The 24,207-nt window shown below is 39.4% G+C and overlaps 1 protein-coding gene across 5 annotated transcripts; it reads right to left on the bottom strand.

The window, feature by feature from the left end:
• Window positions 1–290: 290 nt before the first annotated feature.
• On the bottom strand, window positions 291–24,164 carry flvcr2a (FLVCR choline and putative heme transporter 2a). 5 transcript variants are annotated; one of them, XM_074692410.1, is made up of 11 exons: window positions 20,598–20,700; window positions 15,718–16,370; window positions 11,790–11,931; window positions 9,960–10,100; window positions 8,254–8,321; window positions 7,857–7,960; window positions 4,277–4,387; window positions 3,440–3,545; window positions 3,243–3,354; window positions 2,556–2,620; window positions 291–935 (listed from the first exon to the last, which is right to left on the bottom strand). In XM_074692410.1, exons 2-11 carry the CDS (start codon window positions 16,330–16,332, stop codon window positions 870–872), a joined length of 1,530 nt encoding a protein of 509 aa, XP_074548511.1. In that variant the 5' UTR covers window positions 16,333–16,370; window positions 20,598–20,700; the 3' UTR covers window positions 291–869. The 5 variants fall into 5 exon arrangements, with proteins under 5 accessions (XP_074548511.1, XP_074548509.1, XP_074548508.1 ...); XM_074692408.1 differs by lacking the exon at window positions 291–935 and adding an exon at window positions 1,421–1,540 and having other exon boundaries at window positions 15,718–16,373; XM_074692407.1 differs by lacking the exon at window positions 291–935 and adding an exon at window positions 1,421–1,540.
• Window positions 24,165–24,207: the final 43 nt, after the last annotated feature.

The following is a 24,207-nucleotide window of genomic DNA, read 5'->3' as shown; positions in this document are numbered from 1 at the left end:
GGAAACAGCATGAAAAACATTTTTCAGTAACAACTTCCTCTCAGGAGACAATTTATATTAAAAATATTGTGTGCAAAACATCAGTCGGAGCATGATTTGCCTGCTTGTCCGGTCATATCTTGTGCTGACATGTTACAGATGGTGTCATTTGTCGATCTGTTGAAAAAAAATCTCTACATGCCCTTTAGAGATCCCTTACAGTGTTATGAGGATGAATTCTGGACCTCTAGATTGGGGCTTGATGCACAGCATCAATCATGTTTAAAATCACCAGTTTATGTAGCAAATATGTGATCATTGAAAAACATGTCACAGTTTGTGTTAAACTCACTTCTTCAAGCAATGTGAAGACAAGTTTCAGTCATAGAAAATATTGGTCCACTATTAGGAAACACTTAGAGTTAAATATTGTTATGGAGCACGATAATCAGAGGTGGTTAGATGCACAGAGAAAATTTAAGTTAAAAGTTAGATTCAGTTAAAGAGTGTGGTCACTTTGGAGTCACTTTGGAGTTAACTGCACAGCACCAAAAAGATGTAAAAAACCTACATTGAATAAAACAATAAAAACTACTTTGGCTAAAGATGATTTTTAAATCACAGAAGATCCAAGTGTGCCACCCTGTGCATGATTAACTTGTGCTTCCTTTGAGATGAGCTAAATGCACTTAGGATTTCAGTGTGACTCTCTGGGGCTCATACCAGAGCCACATGTTGTACAGGACAGTAAAGTCTTTCTGAGAGCTACTCACACTCACTCTGATTTAACATCTCATGTGCTCACTCTCATGACAGCAGCTTCCTATTGTGTGCATATTTATGTTCGACGGGTCAGTGTTTCTGATTCAATCTGAGGTAGTGCCTGCTTCTCAAAGCTTCACCTCATTCAGGATTGCGGGTGGAGAGACGCCTCCTTCCACTTCAGCGGTTTTTTTCTGCAAAGACAAAAACAAAGAAAAAGTTATTACACTGGCTTACAAATGAGTATGTTTTGTTTAAAAGACTAAGTTAGTGAGTTTATTGTAACTTCATGGAGAAAACAGAAAAAATATTATAGTTCAGAATGATTCTGTGCATTACTTAGAAAATGAGAGTCCACTTGTTTTTGCAGTTGCTGCAGTCTGTTTATAACATGTGAGTGACTCTTTTTAAGGTTTATCAAAGCAAAAACAAAACAAAACTTTTTTCCATGAATATTAGTTTTATCTTCATGATGAGTTTTAAAGGCGGTTTAAAATGGTTTGATTCCACAGAAGCGGTGTAAATATCTTTATCAGATGACACAAAAAAAACAACCACATAGTGACAGCTCAGAATTTAATGGCAGGATTTATTCACATTAGATACCCTTCCCCATTACATGTGTGAGTGTGTGTGTTTGTGGTAGAGTACAACAGCTTCAAAGGGTGTGTGCCCCTACCTTTGCAGGTGTGTGTTTTGGTTTAAGTCATGTTGTGGGTTTATGTCAAGATTGCTGCTGCCAGGGGCCGCTGTATGCCGTGGCCCCGTAGTCCTGCACCGATGACACGGAGCCTGTAGGCTGGAATGATAGCTTGGGTGTCACACCTCTGAGGGGTCCAGAGGGGCCACCTCATCATCCACAACACACCAACATCTCCACCACCACCACCACACTGCCTCCACCAAACCCTGCACCTCCTTATACTGAAGAGAGTGTAGTTTTTTATTTAGTCATCATGCAGCAAACCATGCAAAATATGACGCAACTTTAGCATACATCTGTTTGGAGCTGGCTTTGTCCTAAAGGACTTTCCTTATGTAAGATATTTAGTGTTTGTTATATTATTATAGCTTCAGTAAAAAGATGGTGGTGGTGGTCTTTTTAATAAATTTTGGTTAAGTTCTGTTAGTTTGAATTGTTAGAACCTGAAGTTTATGGACAGAGAAAGGTTAAAGAAAGGCAGCAGGAGCTTGTCTCAAACAAGACAGCAAGAGAGCACCAGATGACCCATAACATGGAGGAAGATTTTTTTCAAAATAAGATTTGTTATTGAAATTTATAACTGGCTGGATGCCACTTGGTTTGTTTTTGGTATCAGTTCTAATCTGGGATATGTAACAGTCTGAAATATATTTGAAAAGTTGTATAAAGTTATTTTAAACAGTGCACATCCCAGATTAAACAGATAAGTGAAAGCTGTTATGTAATGACAGTGGTTTGTGGTGGTTTTTACACATATTTTTAGCATGTGATGATCTGTTGGACAGCTCACAACAAAGCTTCTCATGGCAAACGTTGGAGAAGAATTTGGTCTTAATGGGACAGGATTGCTGACATGAAGTTAGAGCCAGTTGTAGAGCTGTCAGACAGAGCAGAGCTGTGAGAGTGGAGGGTATTTTAGTGGGTTTACAGTGAAAGTTTCAACCAGTGCAGCAGTGAAACCCTTCCCCAGTGTGCATGCTTGCAGCTGTGTGCTGCACAGAGACACTCAGCCCAGAGACACAGAGACAGGTTGGCATCTCACACATTCCTCGTCCATGGAGATGTGAAGATCTCAACTCTGACTTCATGTGGCACACACAGATATACTTACACTTGCTGCCTGCACCTCAGCCTGCAGGTTGGCCTTCTGTCGTCTGAGGTCAGATTTGATGAATCCTGTGATAAACACAAAGATGAGCTCAAAGACTTTTGACTTTTGTTGATTATTAGAGAAAGACTCTTTGTTGTGATGCCTAAAAGCCAGTTGCGTTGAATAGTATGAACAGTGACTCACTCCATGCTGTACCTGAGTGTTAGCCCTGTACACCTGTTAAAAGCTATCTACAAAGCAGGTTTAATTTCCCTTTCCATGTAGAATTGTAGCCAAACACCAGTGGTAATATCTATGATATAGTTTTGTAGATTTGACAGTTTATCAGCGTCAGAATTATGGCATCATGGAATGGGGGCCTTGAGTTAAATATCTAAAAGTTATAGAAAATGAAAATAATGAGGAAGTTTATAAACTGGTGTTGGGTATGCAGCATCTAAAAGAGAAAAGTCTTCATGTAATTTCACTATAAACGCTCCTTTTTCATTTAGCCACCAGAGGGCATCCTTAATCCTTTGGAAAGAGATTAGCCTCGAGCTAAAGGAATGTACAGAATGAAAAACAGCTCTAACAGTTTTCAAAAACTCCCTCAATAGAAAAGTTTTTTTCTGAATATATGTGTAGAGTTCATTGTTTTGCTTTCGGAGATACATGCTGTGAAGTAACTGGGAATAGATTAAATCTCACCCGTCATTACGGATCCTATTAGTAGGAAAATGCACAGGAAGATGTTCCCAGCTAAAGTTCCCCATGTATCAATGATCTTCCCCTGGGCAATGGTGAAGATGATTCCAAAGATCTGAAAGCAGATTTTAAAAGTCTCTCATATCCTGTCGAAAGTTAAGCTGGTGTCCTCACAGTTGGAAAATGTGAGAAATTCTCACCTGAGCTGAACAGTTGAGGAGTCCTGATGAGGTTCCTTCTGACTCTGGATACGTGAGCTCTACTGCAAATTCAAAGCCCAGAGGTAGATATCCTGTCATGAAGAAGCTGCAGACAGACGGACAGTAAGGTTGAACAAAGTGTTTTTAATCCTGTCAAAGAAAGAAAAAGCATCTCCATAAATGTGTAAATAGGCCAAGTTTATACTGCTGAAAAATGCATCCTGTTTGAGTTTCAGAGAATAAAAACAGACAAACGATTCGCTATGGAAACCAGCCCTTGGCATAATCGGCTTACCACAAATAGCAGTAACTGTAAAGACGAGGCTCATGGATCGGGAAATGAGAAGGAGCGCTAATTTTGCTTTGACAAAGCCACACAGCTGCTAGATGAGAAAATGCAAAGACTACAGAGCTACACCAGAGTGATTTCATTAGCTACACATAGTCAAATCAAATTTGACAGACAAGGTTCCCCACAACCAAGACAAAAGTCTCATTTGTCACACCACAGCAAAGCTTTTCTAAATCATCTTTATAAAGACAGTCCACTTCATGTCTCAAAATAAAGCCCTGTTCACTATGAGCTTACAAAGACTGATATTGACCAGATCATAGGAAACAATACTATCACCACTGTGACTGTGCACTGATAAGATCCTAAAGCTAACATTTTTTAGCTGATGTTTCAGCAGCAAAGCTTCTTCATCAGTCCCTGATAAGAGATAACAGGCTGACAACTGTTGTCCAGACACACGTGTCAAGACATGTAAGTTAGCTGTGAGTGTAATTTTTGAGGCCTAGTAGAGATTTTTTATGACCTCTGGGACAGTAACCTACCCCAGGAGCCCAGCCATGACAAACACCAACCAGAGGTGACCCAGGTTGAGGGTGAAGGCGTAGACCAGCATCCCGATCAGAGAGAGGAGGTAAATGGCTAGGGTAGTTTGTCTGAGGAGACAGGAGAGGAAGAAAAATGAATTAGTGAAACTCTTAAAACTGCAACAACAGTAAAATCAAGATTTGTCTTTATTGTTTTAAGTGGGAGATTACTTTAATAACTCTAAATACTTAATGTAATCTCAGAAGCTGAATTTGGACTGATTTAGTTTGGTGTTAAAATAAATGGTCCAGTATTAACTGGATTACAAGACTTCAAGCTACAAGCCTAGTAAAGCTGATCAGAACAAAGAAATCCTCTGATATAATCCATCAGAGAGCTTTTCTGTATATTTGACAACACAATGAACCTGTCCAATAAAGATCACATTGGTAGAAAAAATATTGATACAGAAATATGAAAACTTCCTGACTTGTGTGAAACAATTATCATAATCTTGTGTTAGATATCCCTTCTAATTTGACTCACTACTTCTTGATTCCTCATGGTGGTGCTAATGACATTTATCTCTGTGTTTTACCTTGGACAGGGCTTTTTGTGTTTTTGTATATCAGATATTGTGATGTATCATGATATGCTTCTCTTTTAATCCATTAGTTGTGGCCTTTGATTGGTGTAATCTTTAGGACAAATAGTGGTGTCTTTGTCACAGCAGGTACGGATCCATCATTTAAAGTATCAAAAATATCCAGGAATCACTGTCGCCCCTCTGTCATAACACAGGCCACCTGCACAAACAAGCTTTCATGGGTGAAGCTGTCTCACATCTAACCACGCGTAGAAAAATGTTACAAATATTTTTGTTAACATAGCGTAGCCCGTTTAGTCTCACACATGGGACAAAAGGAGAATGATGGTCGACATCACAGATCTGGGCTTAAGTGCTAAAACAGCGATGCGTCTTCATGGCATGAAAGGAATCTGAGTGAGTACCCTGTTTTTTCCAGTCATAGTAGACTGTGTGCCAGTTCACTGAGCACAGAGGACTTAACATCCATGACTCATGAAGACAGCTGAAAACAAGTGGTTTCTATAAAAAACAAATAAAGCTACTGAAATATGTGATCAAGACAAAAACGACAGCATCAATATTCCCACACTTATTTGAAATAAGCATTTAATATTGAATTAAATGTATTTTCCATTTTTGGTGGAGCAGGAAAAAGCCTGAGATGCACCATGGGAGGACCAGCAGAATAAAGCCTGTCAGTTCAGATAAGCAGAGAGCAGCATCAGATCTTTAACACAGCTCTGCTAGATTCTAGTTCGTGCTCACTTAGAACAAAAGCTCTGATTTGCTCAGACGTTTCCCTGTGAACAGGCAATTTAGACGACCACCAAAGTTTAATAGCACATCTAATCCTGCAGCAGTAAGACTAACTGCTGGCTTTGAAAACTCACATCCTGTTGGACAAGTTTGCTTCTGAGCTCACTGCAAGATTTAGTCTCGCAGAATCACTTTGAGGGCATAGGGCTAAATTATTGGATACATTTACATGCTAGCTGTGATACCTTGCAGAGCTGACAGACAAACCATTTGGTCTAAACTGAAACATCATCACTACTTTATGGTGGTGAGATTATAAACAGACTTTAAAACCCTGTACCTTCTGCTCTACAGTTAGAGTCACCATTAAGTTGACCTTGGTCTAAACAGTTTCCTGTTAGCCTCAGCTGTTCTGAGTGTTTAGTGGTAATTATCAAAAGTTAGCATGCGAGTCAAAAGTTTCATTTGTGAACCTTCACCCCTTTAGCTCTATTAGCAGTAATCATCAATTGGCATAGTAAAAGAGCATCATCTAGTGACTGTTAACATGCTAGGCTAGCTTGCTGCACTGCCATACAAAGTGTCTAGCATTGCTTGAGGCTGTTTTTTTTTTTTTTTTTTTTTTTAAATGGTGATATTTCAGAAAAAAACCCAGTAGAGTTGGTATGCTGTACAACTTTAGCAGCAAAGTACTGAATAATGTCTAGTTATTGCTGTATTGTGAGCGGAGTAGCATGCTAGTATTAGCATTTAACTTGAAGCAGTGTCTTTCAAAGCCCCGATCCTTGCCTTGTTAGGTTTCTCTTCTTAATGGTTGGCAGTACTTCAGAAATCCAGAAGTCAACTCAATCAGAAACAGAAAGCAATCCTTAGTTAATTCATCGGTACTCAATTACAAAAGGGAGTAGTTTCAATAACTTTAACTGAAGATTTGCCTCTTCGTTATCTGTATAAATTCATTGTATTACAAACTATATATATTAGAGCCCGACCGATTAATCGGGCGGGCAGATTTATCGGGCTGATTATAGCTGATTATTATAATATTATTAATCAACATCGGCCAAAATGTAAACGATTATTAAAAATTTTTGCTACGCGGAGATTCTGTCTCTCCTGCTCCTGTGTGTTAATTAATATAAGGCTACTACACAGCATCTCACTTCATAAAGCCATACAGGATTAACCTGGGCTTATAAATTCACAAGTTATTGTTTTGGTTGAAATAATTTTGAAAATGTTTCATTGTATGTTGTTGTAATTGTATCTTTTGCATGTTTTGAAAGCAGCTACATTGTTACTTCAAATCTAGTTTAGTCCCATGCATTAAATGGACAATGGAACTTTTCAATAGCTAGTCATAATTTGTGTTCATATACAGTATTTATCCTGTGTATATCAATAAATTTTTTATATATCAACCGATATATTGGATATCAGTTGATATATCGGATATCTGCTTCTTTTTGCCCCCAGTATCGGTATCGGCATCTGCCCCAAAAATCTCATATCGGTCGGGCTCTAATATATATTTGAGCCTTTTTGTGCCTGTGAGGCTTTCAGACCTGATCCACCGACACTGATCTTTGTACCAACAAGCTCCCTTATCTTCTTCTTATCTCTGTAGGTATGAAAAAAAGGTCTCTTTTGTTTGCAGAGCTGGTTGCAAAACAATGTTTATGTTGAGAGTCTGGACACTTTACTCTCTCCAAACATGACTTAAGCCCTGTGATAGGCTGGTAACCTGTCCACAGTATACCCCACCTCTTGCCCTATGACAACTGTGAAAGGCTCCAGACTCCATGCTACAACGAGAGGGAAAAGCAGTGGGAGGTAAAGGATGGAGGGATGGCAGTGTGATTTATGGCTGGGAGAAAAGGTGGTCTTATTGAAAAATGTGAGACTAAGAGAGATGATTTGGAATCCTGATCATGATTATTTTCTCTTCCATCCGTTGTTTTGCTTGTGTGGCTAACCCTAACCCTAACTGTTCACGTTTCAGCATAACTGATTCTTTATGAGACATTTTAATTTGTTGAATACAACAGCATTGACTGATTAAAACAAATAAAAACAACACGCTTGAATTAATTTCAATGTCCGTGAGGAACCTAAAGGTCAACATGATACACAGCTGTAGCAGTAAAATCAAGCACACCATGATCAAGAAATCAGTGGTTTGATGTTTTAAAAAAATACCCTGTCAGAGTTTAAAAATCACAAGTAAAACAGTATTTAGAAGAACATCTCACTTGTAGGTTTTGGTCTTGTCCAGCCAAATGCCACATATGAGGGACCCCACCATGCCAGCAATGACTATAGTCAGACCAATTCTCCCAGCATTCACCTCTTCACCCTTAGAGGGAAAGAAAACATCATTCAGTTTCAGAGAACATCAGACATCTTTTGTAGCTGTAGCAACCTTGTCTTAAAAGCACTTGGCCATAACAATCAAAGCACCCTGACCCCAGTAAACTGTGTCAGGGTCACTTCCAGGGAAGCTTTATGTCAAAGACGACCACACACTGTCTATATGCTGGGTTCATTCAGACCATATTTGACACATAATGGAAAAGGGGGTCAGGAGAGAGAAAATAAATGGTGACCAAATGTAGAATAAATGGGAAACAGTAACTAGCAGGGACTTACAGGGTAGTGTTCGATGATCATCCGATTCAACAGTGTGGAAACAGCATAGAAGCAGCCGACGTTCAAACCTTTAGACAACAGACACGTTAACCTCTGAGGAAAAGGTCCTCAACACAAATCAGTCAATACTTCCTAGCTTACAATAATCTTTAAATCCACTTCCTCAAAATCAAACATTATCTTGTGCTCTCTCAGTGCTGGTGATAATTTGCATTACGTAATTAGGAGGTGACCTTTGACATAAAAAATGTGACAACTCAAAAGACCTTTAGATGAATGTTACACACAGGCAGCATGACGGAGCTCCACGTGTTAGAATGACACATCCTCATATCTGCTACAACAGCTGATAGAAGACGATAAGTTTTCCCACATGTGATTAAATAGACGCCTAATTTGAAAACTTCCACTATACCATATCGTAGCCTGGATAAGCCATAAAAACAAACATAGAGCTTTACAGGCGATGAAGTCACCTCCTCCTGCTACAGAACATCTTAAAAACCTCTGACCTGGATGGAAAACGTTTTGATGATATGTAGTAATATCTCATTTTATTTTATCCTATCCTGACATTTTTTTTAAACCGTTTTCCATTTTTGTCATGTCTTTTATTTTCTTGTTGCTATTCATATTTTAAGAGTTTAATTTTCTCTTCAGCTACACTAAATTAAGTCTTTGTAATAACCTTTGGCTGGTCTTTTCTCTGACAGATGCCTCTCAAACATGCTTTCATCTAATGGTTATTACATGTTCCAAACTGAAATCAGTCAAAACAGAGAAACAAAATCAAAGTTATTGTTCAATTTATTCAGAGTGTGCTGCTAGTCTTTCGTTAAATCCACCAAAGCATCACTTGTTATGCTGCCACTGCAACAAACTGTACAATACTTCATGTTCTTTTCTTTTGTGCTGCATGGTCCTGTTTTGTATGCTGAAGGAAGAGAAAGGAAGCACTGAAGCGACTTTTCATAGTGTTTACAGACCTGGAGTAGCTCTTTTCATGCCTGCACTTACGTACTTTAGTATTATTTCATTCAGTTCAGCTCTTTCCAAAGCCAGAAAGACTATTTGTCCATGCCGTTGAAATGAAATATGACCTGAGTGTCACAACGGGGGAGTGAAGACAACATTGTGACACAGAACTTCTTCTTCTGGGTCTTTGTATCATTTGATATCATTCTGTGGACCTGCAGCGTAACAGAATCGAAGCCATGAAGGAAACCTTGATGGGGTGATTCACCTGTGATGTGAGGTGATCCAAGAGCTATGAAACTACAGACTTTGCAACTTTAGAGACATTTGTTGGTTCTTAAATGTGTTTCTACCCTTTTCTGTCAAAGATCATCAAACTTTAGCATTCTTGTATCTTGATTATTCTTTGGGGTTTTTTGGGTGTTTTTTTTGTTTTTTAAGATTACCTGGGGGCTTTTTCTTGTCTTTATTTAAAGGATAGGACGGCAGAATGAGTCAAAAGCTGAGGAGGGGGAGGGGAGCAAACATGGGCCAAAGAGCCATATTTAAATTTGAACTTGAGCCGCCTACATGAAGGACTTCAGCCTCTGTGCATCGAGTGTGCAATCTCACTGCTAAACCAGCAAACCAGGTGGTTTGAAGGGTTTGTCATGGTCTACATACAGCAGATCAATAAGAAAGTGGTCCATTTGGAAACAACACACAGATGAAGAACTCAGGCAGAGCCTCACCATAGCTGACCACCAGGAGCATGAAGGGTTTGTTGCGCAGCAGCCTCAGGATCGATGCCATGTAGGAGTACTCCTCAGGGGGAATGTTCCTGGCCTGAGCCTGGGCCTGTGTAGGAGGGATCTCTGGTCTTTCCTGAAACACTGGATAATAAACACACACATATTTCACGAGATTACTTGTGTGTTGAGGATATAATCGTAGGGACAAAAGCATTCCTTTCATGTAGCTTGTTGACATAAACCCGTCGTCTAGAGATAAAGTCACATGGCTTTATACTGTTTCTCCTTTCTGCACCCTTTACTTCAGTTTTGCTTCCTGTGTCTGGGAGATAGTTTTAATACATTAAACATGAAAAAGAAGTGTTTTTTTTTCATTATGTCCATCAATACAGATTATCTTGGATTAACAGCCTTTATTATATGACTGGCTTTATATCAAATGAGATTAAGCTATAATTATTACCACACCCTCATTATCACATTAGTGAGGCCACGCTGTGACCTGGTCAAAATCAGGTTCAGCACACAAATCATTAGCTGAGTATAATAACATGAGCACACAAGCATATTGTTTTAGCTCATAAAGTAATAAAGTTGTTACTATCAGACAGCTGTGTAATAGCAGTTTAAAATGAATGCTCTCCAGTACGGAAGTGCATTGCATTCACTGGATAAAAAAAAAAATAGACACCTTATCTCGTAATTACGAGATCTTTTCTCATAATTACGACATCAGGATCTCATAATTACTAGAAAAGAAGGAAGTGGAAGTTTCTTCTTCGTGGAATATATTCTACGGAAGTACAGAAGCGTAAATCCTACTGCAGGGATGGAGCTGTCCCAGTTGCTATGTTTTTACCACCATCTCAGTTTGAGACACTGGGAAATGCTAAAGTTTCTGAAAAACGAGAACGAAAAACAGAAAAACCACGATTTTCTGTCCTGGTTTTAAAAATGGAAAAACGAAAAATAATAAAAGATTGTGCCAAAATTGTTTGTGTGTTATTTTGGTATCAAATGTACGCTTCTGTACTTCCGTAGAATATATTCCACAAAGAAGAAACTTCCACTTCCTTCTTTTCTCATAATTACGAGATCCTGATGTCATAATTACGAGATCTTTTCTCAATAATTAAGACATCAGGATCTCATAATTACGAGATAAGACGTCCTTTTTTATATCCAGTGAATGCAATGCGCTTCCGTACTCCAGTGAAAAAAAGGGTTACAAAATATTGTGCGGACCTGAAATTTTCTAAGGGAAATTAAGTCATTGTGAGTAAAAAGTTTCAATCAGCATTATAATACGATACAACCTCTGAACTGATCTATTGACAATCATGCCAGTTGACATTTCCTTCAACGAATCCTTTGAGATGAAGCATCACTAGATTTCTCTGTCAGTTATATTCTTTCATGGATTTGAAAGGAGGATTTATCAGAGTTGAGGAAAAAAATGATTACATAAAACACTTCCATGACTTCCTGACCACTTGCTTGTATTTCACGATGTGTCAAAACACATCCCATCTAAGAATGAACAATTACAGCAATCTCTGCAGCTGCTCTTCTTGTGCTGAGCTGCAGTGCTGCAGCGTTTTCAGTAGAGAGCACATTTCAGAGAGAATCAGCTTTCCTGCAGTGCTGCCTGAAGAGAGGAAGCTCTAACGCTAAGGAATGAACAGAGCTGCTGACAAACAATGGACCCTCCAAAGAGAATAACTGTATCACTTTCTTATGGCTCATTACTATGCAAACTGAAATACAAACCTGTGAAACTGTCAGGGACTTGCTGTGGGCTTTTACTGCACTCTACACTTACAAGCTTACCAATGATAACAAGGACGAAGATGAGGGTGGCCACTCCGGCGCTGATGTAGAACATGATTCTGATGTGGTGCGCCAGCTCATCCATATCGTCCACGTTAGGCACAAGGATAGGCGGGACCAGGAACCCAATGGCAATACCCATCTGTGGACCAGCAGCACAAAACGTTTAATACTTCTACATTCAGCTTGTAACCTCTCACACTCAAAAATACACACACATAGAAACAGCAGCTAAACAGAAGTAAAGTGGGGAAGCACATATTTGGTATCCAGAGAGGATGATGAAAAGACAGAGATAGAAAACAAACTTATTGAGATGGTTAAAGCTTTTTAAAAGATTGCATTTGACTGTTATACAACTGCTTGACATGTGTGTAACAGATACAGTGATGGTTAGATATTCACCTCTCTGTGCAAGCACATCAGTACAGATGCTTATTATCAGATGCAGTCAGACAACTGTAGTTGAATATTTTGTGGTGCGGATCACATTTTGTTTTTTTACAATAGCACAAGCAAATTAATGGAGCAACCAGGTCACATCATAGCAACAGATAAATTCAATCCTTTAAAAGAAGTCTGGCATATTTCACCACGACCTGCTTCCTCTAAGGAGAGCTTCCGTTAGCTTTTTGATTCGGCGGTACATAGTGGAGAAAATGTTATTTTCCATCTCACTCAGGAATCAGAGAGCAGGTTTTTTTTTAAGCAAATCAATAAAAACATCTTTAAATCAATTTTTGTCTCAGTTTGTGTATTTCATTCATTGGTAGCTGGGTAATAAATGGGATCATCTCAGTCTAATCTTGATGTTATTTATAACCTTTTTATCTTAACATAACTTGTTGCTGTCTACAGATCCGGTGTTTGGTGCATACCCTATATGCCAGGGGTGGCCAACCTGTGGCCACACGTGGCTCTTTGCCTTTCGGTGTGTGGCTCTTCGATCCATTCATAAAAAATATAAATAGTTATGAGTAGTGGTGTGCCGATCAATCTAAGCTATATATTTATGGATGCCAACGTTGGGATCAGTTGGGATCGATACCTAAGTTTCAGTTTCTCTTCTCTAGTACGAATTTAAACACAATAAACCTTGCTTTGAAAATTGGAAATGTATTGATTTTCATTTTATGTCTTTTTTTATGTGTGAGAGGAAATGCATTTGTAAGATCACTTATGTGATGTGGTGCTTATGTGTGAGAATGGAAGGAACAGTTTTATCAAACTCTCCACCAAAACAAAAACAAATATCTAAAAGTACAGTTAGTGCTATGGGCTAAAAGGATGGGAACTAAACTTTACAAATTGGAATACCACATGAGTAGTGCCAACTTCCTTGGCATCCTACAGCTTCAAGAACATTCTGGAGAGGACACCAGCTGCGGTCTCTCCTCTGGGAGAAAAGTCAGAGAAGGAAAAGGGCAAAAGGGGACAAGAGAAGACTTCCTCAAGAAGAAATAAAAAAATTCAGATCCACAGAGTCCTCTAGGAATACCTGGAAGACTTAACAGCATACAGACACTTGAGGTTTTGAGATACTGACATTATATATTCAATATACAGACAATATGGGTCACAAACTTACTCAGTTGTTGAACTTTTTCCTTTTTTAAAAAAAAAAAAAAAAACATTTTTATCCATGGCTGCAAAATCCCCTTTTTAATTATTGTGACATTTTGCTGCAAAAAAAGACCTTTTCTATTAATATGCATTATGAAAAGTGGAACAAGTTCACTTGTCAAAAAGCAACAAAGGTTTATTCTGGCTTCCTCTGAAGTTACTCTTGGCACACAAACCCTAACTCTGTTTGATCTTCAAAGCTTGAAAAGCCTTTATGGAAATCCTTCCTACATTATTCTAATATGGACTACATCTAAACATCCCAGAGGATGTATAAAGTACTTTAGCACACAAAACTCTGAAGAATCAGGTTCATGGGCTTGAGCCAAAGAAATAAAGTCATGTTGAGCAAGTCAACATCATCAACAATGTGTTCTTTGGTCTTAAACAGCAGGGTGCAGGATTAGGCACAAAACAAAAACATGTGCGACAATGAGCGGTATGCAGTGTTTGGACCAGGCAGGTGAGAGGGGACAAGCTTCAGATGAATGAAAAACAGTTTCCAGGTCATCAAACAATTGCAGAGGATTTATGATTATAGCATGATCACAAGGAAACCATACATAAAGATCTACTCTTTCACATTGGCTATTTTTACTGGCTTGAACTGAGAGAATATTTTTGAGTTACACTGAATTACAAAGCCAATGTCCTCAGCAGCCCTGGTGAGTTCACTCAGGACACAGCATTCTCAGTGTAATCCCACTGGATGGTTGATTTACTTCCACTCATTTATAGGTGGGTGATATTTGTAAGTTCCCCTTATATCACCTCAGACCCAACACACCCTGCCCTTCATTTGTTTACACCAATGCCCTCTGGGAGGCGCTACAGGTCATTGCGAGCAAAGTCAGACAGGTTTAAAAACAGTTTTTTCCCCATAGCCATACGGACATTAAATCAGTCACTTGAATAACTGTAACCATATTTGTGTGTATCTGTATCTGTATTGTGTTGTGCGTGTGTTGTGCGTGTGTTGTAATGTGACTGACACTGGAATGTCGAGCATGAAGTGCTGTACCGAAGACAAATTCCACCAACCCTGTTGTGTGGCCATTAATAAATAAATGAATGAATGAATGAATGAATGAATGAATGAATGAATGAATGAATGAATGAATGAATACACAGACTAACTAAAAACAACCTCATGAAGCATCTTCCTTTTCCTGTTTAGATGCACTTGGTCATATTCTTATCCTCCCCAACCACATCGTGGCAATTTGGGAAACTCTTACACATCTGTTTACTTTGTAGGTGTGTTGATAAAAAAAAGAATTAGCTGTTTGGTAGATGAGTGCTGGCAGGACATAACCCAGATTCAGTAACATTACAAGTTAAAGAAATGTCTCAGAGAAGCAGGCTGTGAGTAGCGCTAAAAATAGCCAGCAACTCAACTATGGTACAAAGTGAGTTTACAAAATTTGCTTGTTGTCATGCTACAAACAATACGCAACTTAACTGGTGATGAATGCATAACCTTGTTGCTTTTAATCCAGAAAAAAGTTGTCGTGTACAAAGATAAGTACTGTTCAAACGAAGATTTGGTCTGTATTCATTTTTTAAAACAAACACCTTGGTTAGAGTCATATCCTCATGACAGGAGCAAGTGCTCATGGGAAGCAGAGTCTTTATCATTATTACAAACTCTAGCTTTTCTAGAAAGTAATCAAAGTAGATATGATACCCTTGACCCCTGATTGGTAGTTTTTTGTAGATTTAGAAAGTAACCAACTCATTGGACAGAAACCGCAAAACCTCTAAGCCTGATTAAAAATCAAATTTTTGTATTTGAGAGACATCCAAAAACTAGATTTATTTGAAAGCAAACTATGAACTCATGCTTTCACGGCTTTATCCGTTAATCTGGGAATGCCAGATTATTTGCTGAAAGGCCCATATCCACCACCAGGGCTGAAACTGATACTCAGCTGATCAATCAGTGCCTCCTTTATTATAACGCAAGTCTTCTTGGTGCTTGGTTTCTTAGTGCTGCAAGATGTTCATGTTTCCACACTGAAGAAAACACAATAAGCTAGACACCATGAACCTACACAGCAGACAGAGCTGTCCATGATGGACTCAGGAAGAAACTCCAAACAGGATTCAAAGCAACACACAAACTCGGTCACACGTTAAAGGTGGCACAAACCAACATGCAGTAAATTGCCTGTTTTTCAAACACTCACTTCCAGCTAAATTGTAAAATGTCAAAGATGACCCATCTTTTACTTTTCCAACAAGAATTTTTCTAAAACCACACTGCTGGTAACATTTTGAGCCTCACAGGTAAGCAGAAACACACCTGATTTCCCAGAACTCCAATGGAGCAGGCAGTGGACACTTCCTGTTGCCCAAACCACAGGGATGCAAGTCTGGATGGGATCCCAAGGATGTAAACGGTGGCGACAGAACACACAAACTGTCCAAAGAAGGTCATGGCGAACATGCTGGGGTGGGCTGTGCTCGTCTTGATCCAGGCCCCGATGCAGTTGAAAGCCGAGCCCACCACCACCACGTCCCTCATGCCGCGGGTGTCGAGCAGCCACATGACGGGCAGGATGAGGGGGATGTAGGTGAGAAAGTAGATCATGGAGAGCCAGTCGATGGCCATGGGGTCGATGTTGTAGAAGCGCATGAAGATGTTGCTGATGATGCTGTACTGCAGCCACATGAAGGCGTTGCTCATGGAGTAGGCGCTGAAGATGAAGAGCATGACCCATCGCCGCTTGTACAGCTTGGTCTCCATGAGAGGGAAGAGCTGCACAGTGTCCAGGACTGAGGTCTCAAAACTGTCCTGTAGAGGTAGTTGATTGTATTCTCCCAAACTGCTTCTGTCTTTCCTCGTTGTCCAATCATTGTCTCTGGATTTATCACAACTGTCCATCCACTCATGAGAAAGCTCATCCTGAGAGCTCATGTTGGCACGCGTTCCTTCGCCCACCAGCCGTCTCCTATCTGCTGCGGGAAAGAGCAAACATTTTCTCCTTGGTGTCCCTCTTTTTAACACGGTCGCAGTCTACCTGACAAACCCCTCCCACCCAGCAGGTATTTCCTACACGCTGATCAAAAACAAGCACTCCTGCTGTGCCTCAAGTGGAAATCCCTGCTAATTACTCCTTCTGAGTGGATCTGGGATGCTGTTTCGAATATAATGAGCAGTGTTGGAAAACCAGCAGCCACATACCTGACTGAATCTGACGGTGTCAACAGTCGCCTGCCTGTTCTGTAGTCTAACACCTCTTCAGTCATGTGACAGGTCTCTTTCTGTGAGTCTCACCCCTCCTTGAAGCTTATGTCACAGACTCACCCAGCACCTGACAGCCGTTCAGGAATGCAAAGCTAAGTCAGTCAACGACAGTAGCTTGATTGTATTGCTTAGATAGACACATGACAGGAGCGCGCTCTCTCATAAAGGTGCACAAAGAAGCTAAAGTCCATTTAGCAAAAAACTGCTTGTGTATCAGAAAACAGACGGTGTCAACCAGGAGTGAATCAAATTCTTGGGTTACAAACTGGAGCCTTCAATGCAAATTTGTAAAAGAGCAGCACTTCAAGCCGCATGTCACTGATTACATCAACATCTACAGCGAAGCACACTTGTTTAACTACTCAAAAGTTCTTCATTTGTCTGCTCATGCATGGCTACAAGGCGGAAGTATGCCTCTGTGCTCAAACACAAGATGACAACATCCAACTGTTCAAAGAAGAGTTATTAAATCAGAGTGTTTGTGGTTCATTAATTGGATTTTCCTGCCCAATCACTTCATATCACATCATCTGTCCTTGGCAATAAAAATATGGGAAGCGCTGAGGCTGGCTGATTAAAAAAAGTCAGGTTGTATTTACGATGTGGACAGAATGTTAAAAGCAAAGTAGCACACCTTCAACTCTTTTGTAGAAAATTCACTTTCATGCTTATTGCATGGTGGAAACCAATGAAAACAATCCAACCAAGAATGTGGAATGACTGAGAAAGAGTCCAAGACAAGATTAAATCAAGTTAGGAGACAGAGAAGACACCGGCCTTGGCAGTTTCAAGCTTCCATTATTGTAAAAGAAGAAAGGCTATGACCTCCTCTGTCCATCTGTCAGAGGTGCTGAAATACCAACTTAAGTTGACCTATACAATAAAATCCACTAGTTAAACTTTTGATCATTCAAAACTGAAAAGACTTTTGAATTAACTCTGTTCATCAAAATCGAATAAACAGACAAAACTTTTTCAGGTTCTTACTGATGTGTCTTTTTAATTCTGGTAGAGGTTCCAGTTCTGCAAACAATAGTTTCCCCATTTTCAGTTCTCCCTTTTGTCTAAAGTTTGCATATAAATCCAATCTTTGGTGGTTTCATGTACAAAAATGACAGAATGTTTTTTTCTCTTTTACAAAATGGTTAATCTGCTCCAAACTTAACTTAGTTAGGGTTAGGGTTGCTAGGCGCCGCCCTGTTGGCTATGGCTGCCTTTTGCAGCAGCTCTCTCTTCTTTGTCAGTTTCTTGTAATTTTTTTCGTCTCTTCTTCATCATCTTTGTATTTGGAGTGGATCATTACTTTGTATGGTTCATTTGTTGGTCATGGACACCAAACTTTTTGTGGCTTCAGTGATATTTTTACTACTTTTTCTACTGTGTTTGTCTGGAGATCCTACATGTAACCATGGCTGCATTGTTTACATGTGAAATCAGCTGTTAGCAGCCTGTAGCATGTCAATGCTAACTGGTGCAAGGCCTGATGTTTCCCCACAAGGTGAGGAGAAGGAGGTGAGGACGACGTGCTGGTTCTCAGGTGTGAGCTAAGAAGTGACGACATGGACCTGTCCTTCCATCCATCGTTATTGGGAACGTAAGATCTATCTCTAATAAGATGGACGTGCTAGCCATGCTAACCCAGCAACAGAGGGAATACCAGAAGGCAGAGTAGCATCATGCTATTCACAGACATGGCTAACGGAGCTAACATCAGACACCAACGCCACATTGGAAGAGCTTCACCTGCTGTGAGCAGACAGGATCCAGGAGACAGAGACTGAACAGACTGCTGAAGAAGCTCAGTCCTGGACCTTGTGGAGGAAGAGGCTGGCTGAACTGGAGAATGATGGACAAGCTGTCAGCATCTATTTTCTTATGGACCTTTTTGCACTTTCTATACACTTTCTTTCTTTTGTTTTTTTGATTGCTGCTGTGCGTTTAATTTCATTGTACTTGTTACAATGACAATAAAGTTCTATTCTATTCTATTCTATTCTAGTCACGGGACAGAGGAGGCAATGCCAGCATGTATGTACAATATTCAATCTGCTCTATATTTCACATGTTGGATTATAATCCTAGCCAGAGGCGATCTACATTAACTTTTTTGTTATAGTCTTAATACCATCTTTTGAAGCAAGCAGTGTTATCTTTTTCATTTACAGTCTTCCACTGACCCCTCTGAAAACAGACTGTTGACAAGAGTCAAAGCATCGCTCATGTACCGTCAAATAAGGCTGAAATTCCACTTACACGCTGGCAGTGTTGACTGAACGGATCTGAATACATTTAGGTCACAAGGATAACCATCAGCAGAGTATGGTGGTGTCTCCAGCACATCCCCGAGTACACAAAAGTGTGTTACCACCAAGGTTATAATAGTTAACTAAAACGAAACTAAAAACGAAAACTAAAATTTAAAATACATTGCAGTTAACTCAAACTAATAAAAACTAGAAAAGAAAACAAAAACGATAAGTAAACTTATCGTAAACTTTATTACAGTTTTAGGCAGTTGTCAGTGCCGTACGGCACCATCATAGTGACGTACTGGAACGTGCTTGTTTACTGCACTGACTGGCTGTGCACTGAGCTGCGACAAAACGTAGAAGAGCAATGAATCAGAGCATCTGTAATAGTTTAATTTCATGTGAGTCTGACTTTATTGTTACAGAGTCCAAGTTCCTAATTATTAAAGCTCATATTATATTGTTTTATATAATTTATGTTTTTATTATTTTTATTCAATTCATGTTAACATTATTTTATATAATTTATGTTTATATTTTTATATTCAGTCTATATTATTTTCTTGTGTTTAAGGCAGCAGCCAACAGTTCAGTATCAGCATTGACTGAGCAGTGAGCACTATGTTGAACTGGAAAATAAACTGTATTACAAAATATTTACTCTGACCTTTTTGAATCCTGAACCTGGTTAATAAGGTATGAAAAAACTAAAAGTAAACTAAAACTAAGCCTTGTTGCAAAAATTAAAACTAAATAAAAACAAGAATGCCCGCTCTAAAACTATTTAAAACTAAACTGTAATGGAAAAGAAATGTCAAAACTAACTAAAACTAAACTATAATGACAAATCCAAAAACTATTATAACCTTGGTTACCACTGATTGCTGAATGTGGCTTCAGTTATGTTTATCTTTCATTTCCTAAAGTATCAGCGAGATTTATAATGTCATTAATCCTTTTAGGAATAGGGGCTCCTTCAAACTATTTATTTAGTTTTAAAGTTGACAACCTGTAAATTGTGCAGCCTATAGTCTTCAATGTGTCAACACAGCACAACACAGCATTTTAACTATGTAGCCTAAGGCACTGAAGGACTTTTAGAGGATTCTGTTGTTTAAGAAACAAATGAGATGTTTTCTTGGATGGTTGCTGTAAGTCTTAAGCAGAAACTGGAAAATTACAAATGCAGGACAGAAGTGCACCCACTGCCAACAGCCTCCAGCTTGACCGCATCTGCCAACATGAATGGAAGGAGTGAAGGGCAGGAGAAGAGAACCAAAACACTCTCCTATTACTGAAACTGCAATCCCAAATGCACTGAGTGTTTACTGTTCTTCTGAGTCTTTAGGGAAACACTTAGCAGCGTCTATATTAAGTCGCGAAGAGACTCATCGTGTGGAAGGCGAGTACTCGCTTTGCTGGCGATACATTCGCTTTACTTCATCAAAAATAGCGCAATAAAACGTGTGACAACAGCAGATAGAGCGACCATAAACAAATTCATGCTCTTACTAGTATCTCAGAACAAAGTTGCTACCAAAGGCTGCTGCTTCCCGATCATATTACGCTTCCTAAAAGTCACACGACTTGTAAACATGGCTTCAAACTCTAGCACTGCGCTAACCTGAGCGAAAGTTTCGTCTAAAACAACATGTAGGATGTAAGAGAACCGTTGGGTTACTGTACCTGGAGCACGGCAGCATTGTTTTACTATGAAACACCAACATTACGCGCTGTGCCAGCAGATGATGACGAGTTTGATACGTCATTTCCCATTTAGGAGACAGCCCCAAATCAGACAGGCATGATTTAGAGATTAGGAATGGGTTCCTCATTTATTCTTAAAATAACTTTGACGCTAAAATATTGACTTAAAGAATTTAGCTCAACTGGAATTGTTGTTGTAATTTTCTTGTATTTCACTCCTAAACTACAGGCCTATGTGAGAAGCCAACTTTTATATGATTGTTGCATTTCAATAAGACAGATATAGAGTCAACTGGATGGGTTTTATAAAGTATTCTTCAAAGATATATGTGCAGCAAAATGTGGAAGGAGGGCAAGGGATGTTTGAGTGCTACTGTAAGCTCAACTACTTCTCTACTTGGTTTTATTACAGAGTTTACTAACTGGTGCAATACACTATCCTGAGCATATAGTTGAACATATAAATACATCATGACTGCACACTGGTGTACAGTGCAGCTTAGGTTCTTCTTACATGTTTCTGTCTTCCTAAACCCCCAGATATCCCTGAACATAAGTTAAGTTGTGACTTTCTTTTTAAATCCAGATGCTAATGTGCGTGTGTTTATCTAATAAAGGTTTGATAAAGGTGTAGTTTCCAACTTTTTTTCAAATTCACTTAACACAAAAGCACAATCTAATACCCATCAGAGAGTACATGATATCCAGTCAATAGGAATAGTTTTTTTCAGTCAGTTTGGGCCTGCTACCATGTCTATGGCTTTTGTCAAAGAGAAATGTCCCTTTATATCTGATGGTTTTATTCATTGTTTTACTTCAGCATTAGTCCAACAGTGAAAAAATCTTTCCCAAACTTGTGTTAAAAGGCTCAATTCTGAAAAGCCATAATAACATCATTAAATCAGCTCAGATTACTCCAGGTAAAGGAGTCTAGTAAATTCCACCTGTGCCTGTGAACACCAAAGCTAAACATTGGGGTTCATCTAGAGCTGGTCTTTTAAGTCAGGAAACAATGACTGTCACAAGGTGTCGATGTGAGACTACTTAAGGTGTAAGAGTGTTGAAAGTTGTGACATTTGCCTCATGGAGGTTCAAAGCTGTGTCAACTGCACAGCTCTGTGAAGAAGGAGTTGAACGAGGACAGAAGTGTCAACATAAACATTCCCGAAGAAGTCCTGGCCACCTAAGCCAACAGGAAGGTGAAAATAACTGTAAAATAAGTGGGACTACTTACAGTTGTACTCATTTTGAAATCATACAATCATTCATGTTTAAATCAAGAATTTGTGTCTGTAGTTATTAACTGTGTAAACAGTGTGATTTATAGTGAGCAGGTGGTTATATGGATTAGAATCCCCAAATCCCAACAGGTTGAACCGAACTCTTACAGGATGTGAGGGTCTCACTTAACATATGTGATCTATTTATTGGATGTATGATATATGGGCACAACATCTGTGACATCACCAATCTATTTCTGATACAGACTTTTTAAACAAACTGTCATCAGAAGCTATGTATTGGAAAGCCTCAAGTGGAGACTTCAGACAGTTTTTAGCACTTCTGTGTTGTCTTCAGCATGCAGTCAGAGCAGGGAGTCAGTGCAATGTTTTATCCAAACATCCCAACATCAGCAAACAAACGAGGGAAATCCATAAACCCTGATAAGCTTTTTTCAGTGTAAGCAGGCACTGTGAATGAGTATGCAGATAAGCTTCAGCACGTTAGCACAAACACACGTGAGGGTCTGCCTCGCTTGCGGACCACAGACAAAGTCTAAGGTGAAGGAAGAAGAAACTAGGCAGAATGATCAAAAGTATTTTTCATATCAAACAAAAATCTTTACTTAATTGAGAAAAGGAAAGCCAGTACCATATACTCCATAGGACACCACAAGCACCACAATGTCTTTATAAATGTAGCTCTAATAAATCTCTACTCTGTAAAATATCAGAAAGAGATGGGAATTTATTTTCACTTCGTGCAGATTTTATTCCAATGGATTAAAGATAAACTCATACAGTAACACAGTAGTACAGAGAACTATACCCAGTCTTAGCATTGGAAACGCTCAGTGGTCCTTTAAGAAGAACAGTGGATGTGTTTTTAAAACTCTGTGCACCAGTTTCAGCTTATCAACCAAGTGGAACTATTATATGGGAGTTCAGTTTGAGCACTATCTCTAAAACACTGGCTGATGCTGAATTATTATTGCCACTGTACCAGATTGCTGTTGATCTTTTTTCTAGTTTTTGTTTAAACATCAACAAAGCAGAGAAATTCCCATTTGATTATGAATTTGTTTGAGAATTGACCTCATTATCAACAAATCAACAAAGGCAAGTCCTGTCTATTTGTGTTCATTCATTCATTCTATCCTATCCCAGATGTGTCTATTTGTGTTGATTTTATTCATTTTATACTCTGGGGAAACAGTTTTTAGCATTGTAGTTGGCTTATGCACCCTCAGCCTGGATTGGGGAATGGAGGCAGTTGGGGCCCAACAGAAACTATTTGCCCTGAGTAGGTTAACATCTTCTTAAGGCTAATCTGGTGAGAGATGGAATTTATTTCCCTTATGTTGCCCGGAGTAACTCAAATCTAATAGATGTAAAAAATAATAATAATAATAAAAATAAAATAAAATAAAATAAAAGATGATAATAAAAATAATAATAATAAAAAATAAAAAATAATCATAAAATAAAAAATTAAAATAAAAAATAAAAAGAAAAAGAAAAGAAACCTCACCTGGTTTCCAAAAACTCCAATGGAGCAAGCGGTGGAAACTTCATCTACGCCGAACCACTCGGACGCCAGGCGGGAGGGCATCCCGAGGATGAAGACCTGGGCGAGGGAACTGGCAAACTGCCCCAGCATGGTCACCCAGAACAGGTTGGGCTGTGCACTGGCCACCTTGATCCACGTCCCGGCGCAGTTTAACGCATTGGCCAGCAGAGCCATGACCCGCAGCCCTTTCTTGTCCAGCAGCCAAGTGACCGGGAAGATGAAGGGGATGTAGGTGAGCATGTAGACCATGGACAGCCAGTCTATAGCGAAGGCTTCCACGCTGTAGAACTTGGTCATGATGTTGCTGATGATCCCGTACTGGATCCATTGGTACGCGTTGCTCAGAGAGTAGGAGCTGAACAGCAACACGATCGCCCAGCGCTTCTTGTATAAACGCGTTTCCAGTGCGGGGCTGCTGTCTCCGTTTGGGATGATGCTACATTCAATGTGCTCCACTGCGCCTGGATCCTTCGCCTCTGAATGTGGATCTGTATCATCAGTCTCTGGTGCGTTTTCATTCACAGGCAGGCGCGTAATATCACCCATGTTCTGCTTTATTCTGATTTAAGAAAGAGAAGTCCTTTACAGCTACCGTAGCTTACAACAACTGCCTTTGAATAAATAAAGTTAAGTCTCATGTGACAGTTAAAAAATCATTCAGGTGTCTGAAATATGTGTCCCTTGCCCTTATTAGAGGACTGAGGGAATTTCAGGTCAATAAAGTCCTGCTTCATTCCAAAGAACTGACCTGTTCTCCTGAAGTTCATTTAATACTCGTACTGTGAGAGAAACCCCCCTT

This window comes from Halichoeres trimaculatus, unplaced genomic scaffold (genome assembly GCF_033239565.1).
Source record: "Halichoeres trimaculatus isolate MK-OKI-2021-1 unplaced genomic scaffold, fHalTri1.1 fHalTri1_scaffold_17, whole genome shotgun sequence".
Taxonomy (NCBI): Eukaryota; Metazoa; Chordata; class Actinopteri; order Labriformes; family Labridae; genus Halichoeres; species Halichoeres trimaculatus.
Note: the sequence above shows the minus strand (reverse complement) of the source record. Positions and strands in the feature narration are given on the sequence as shown.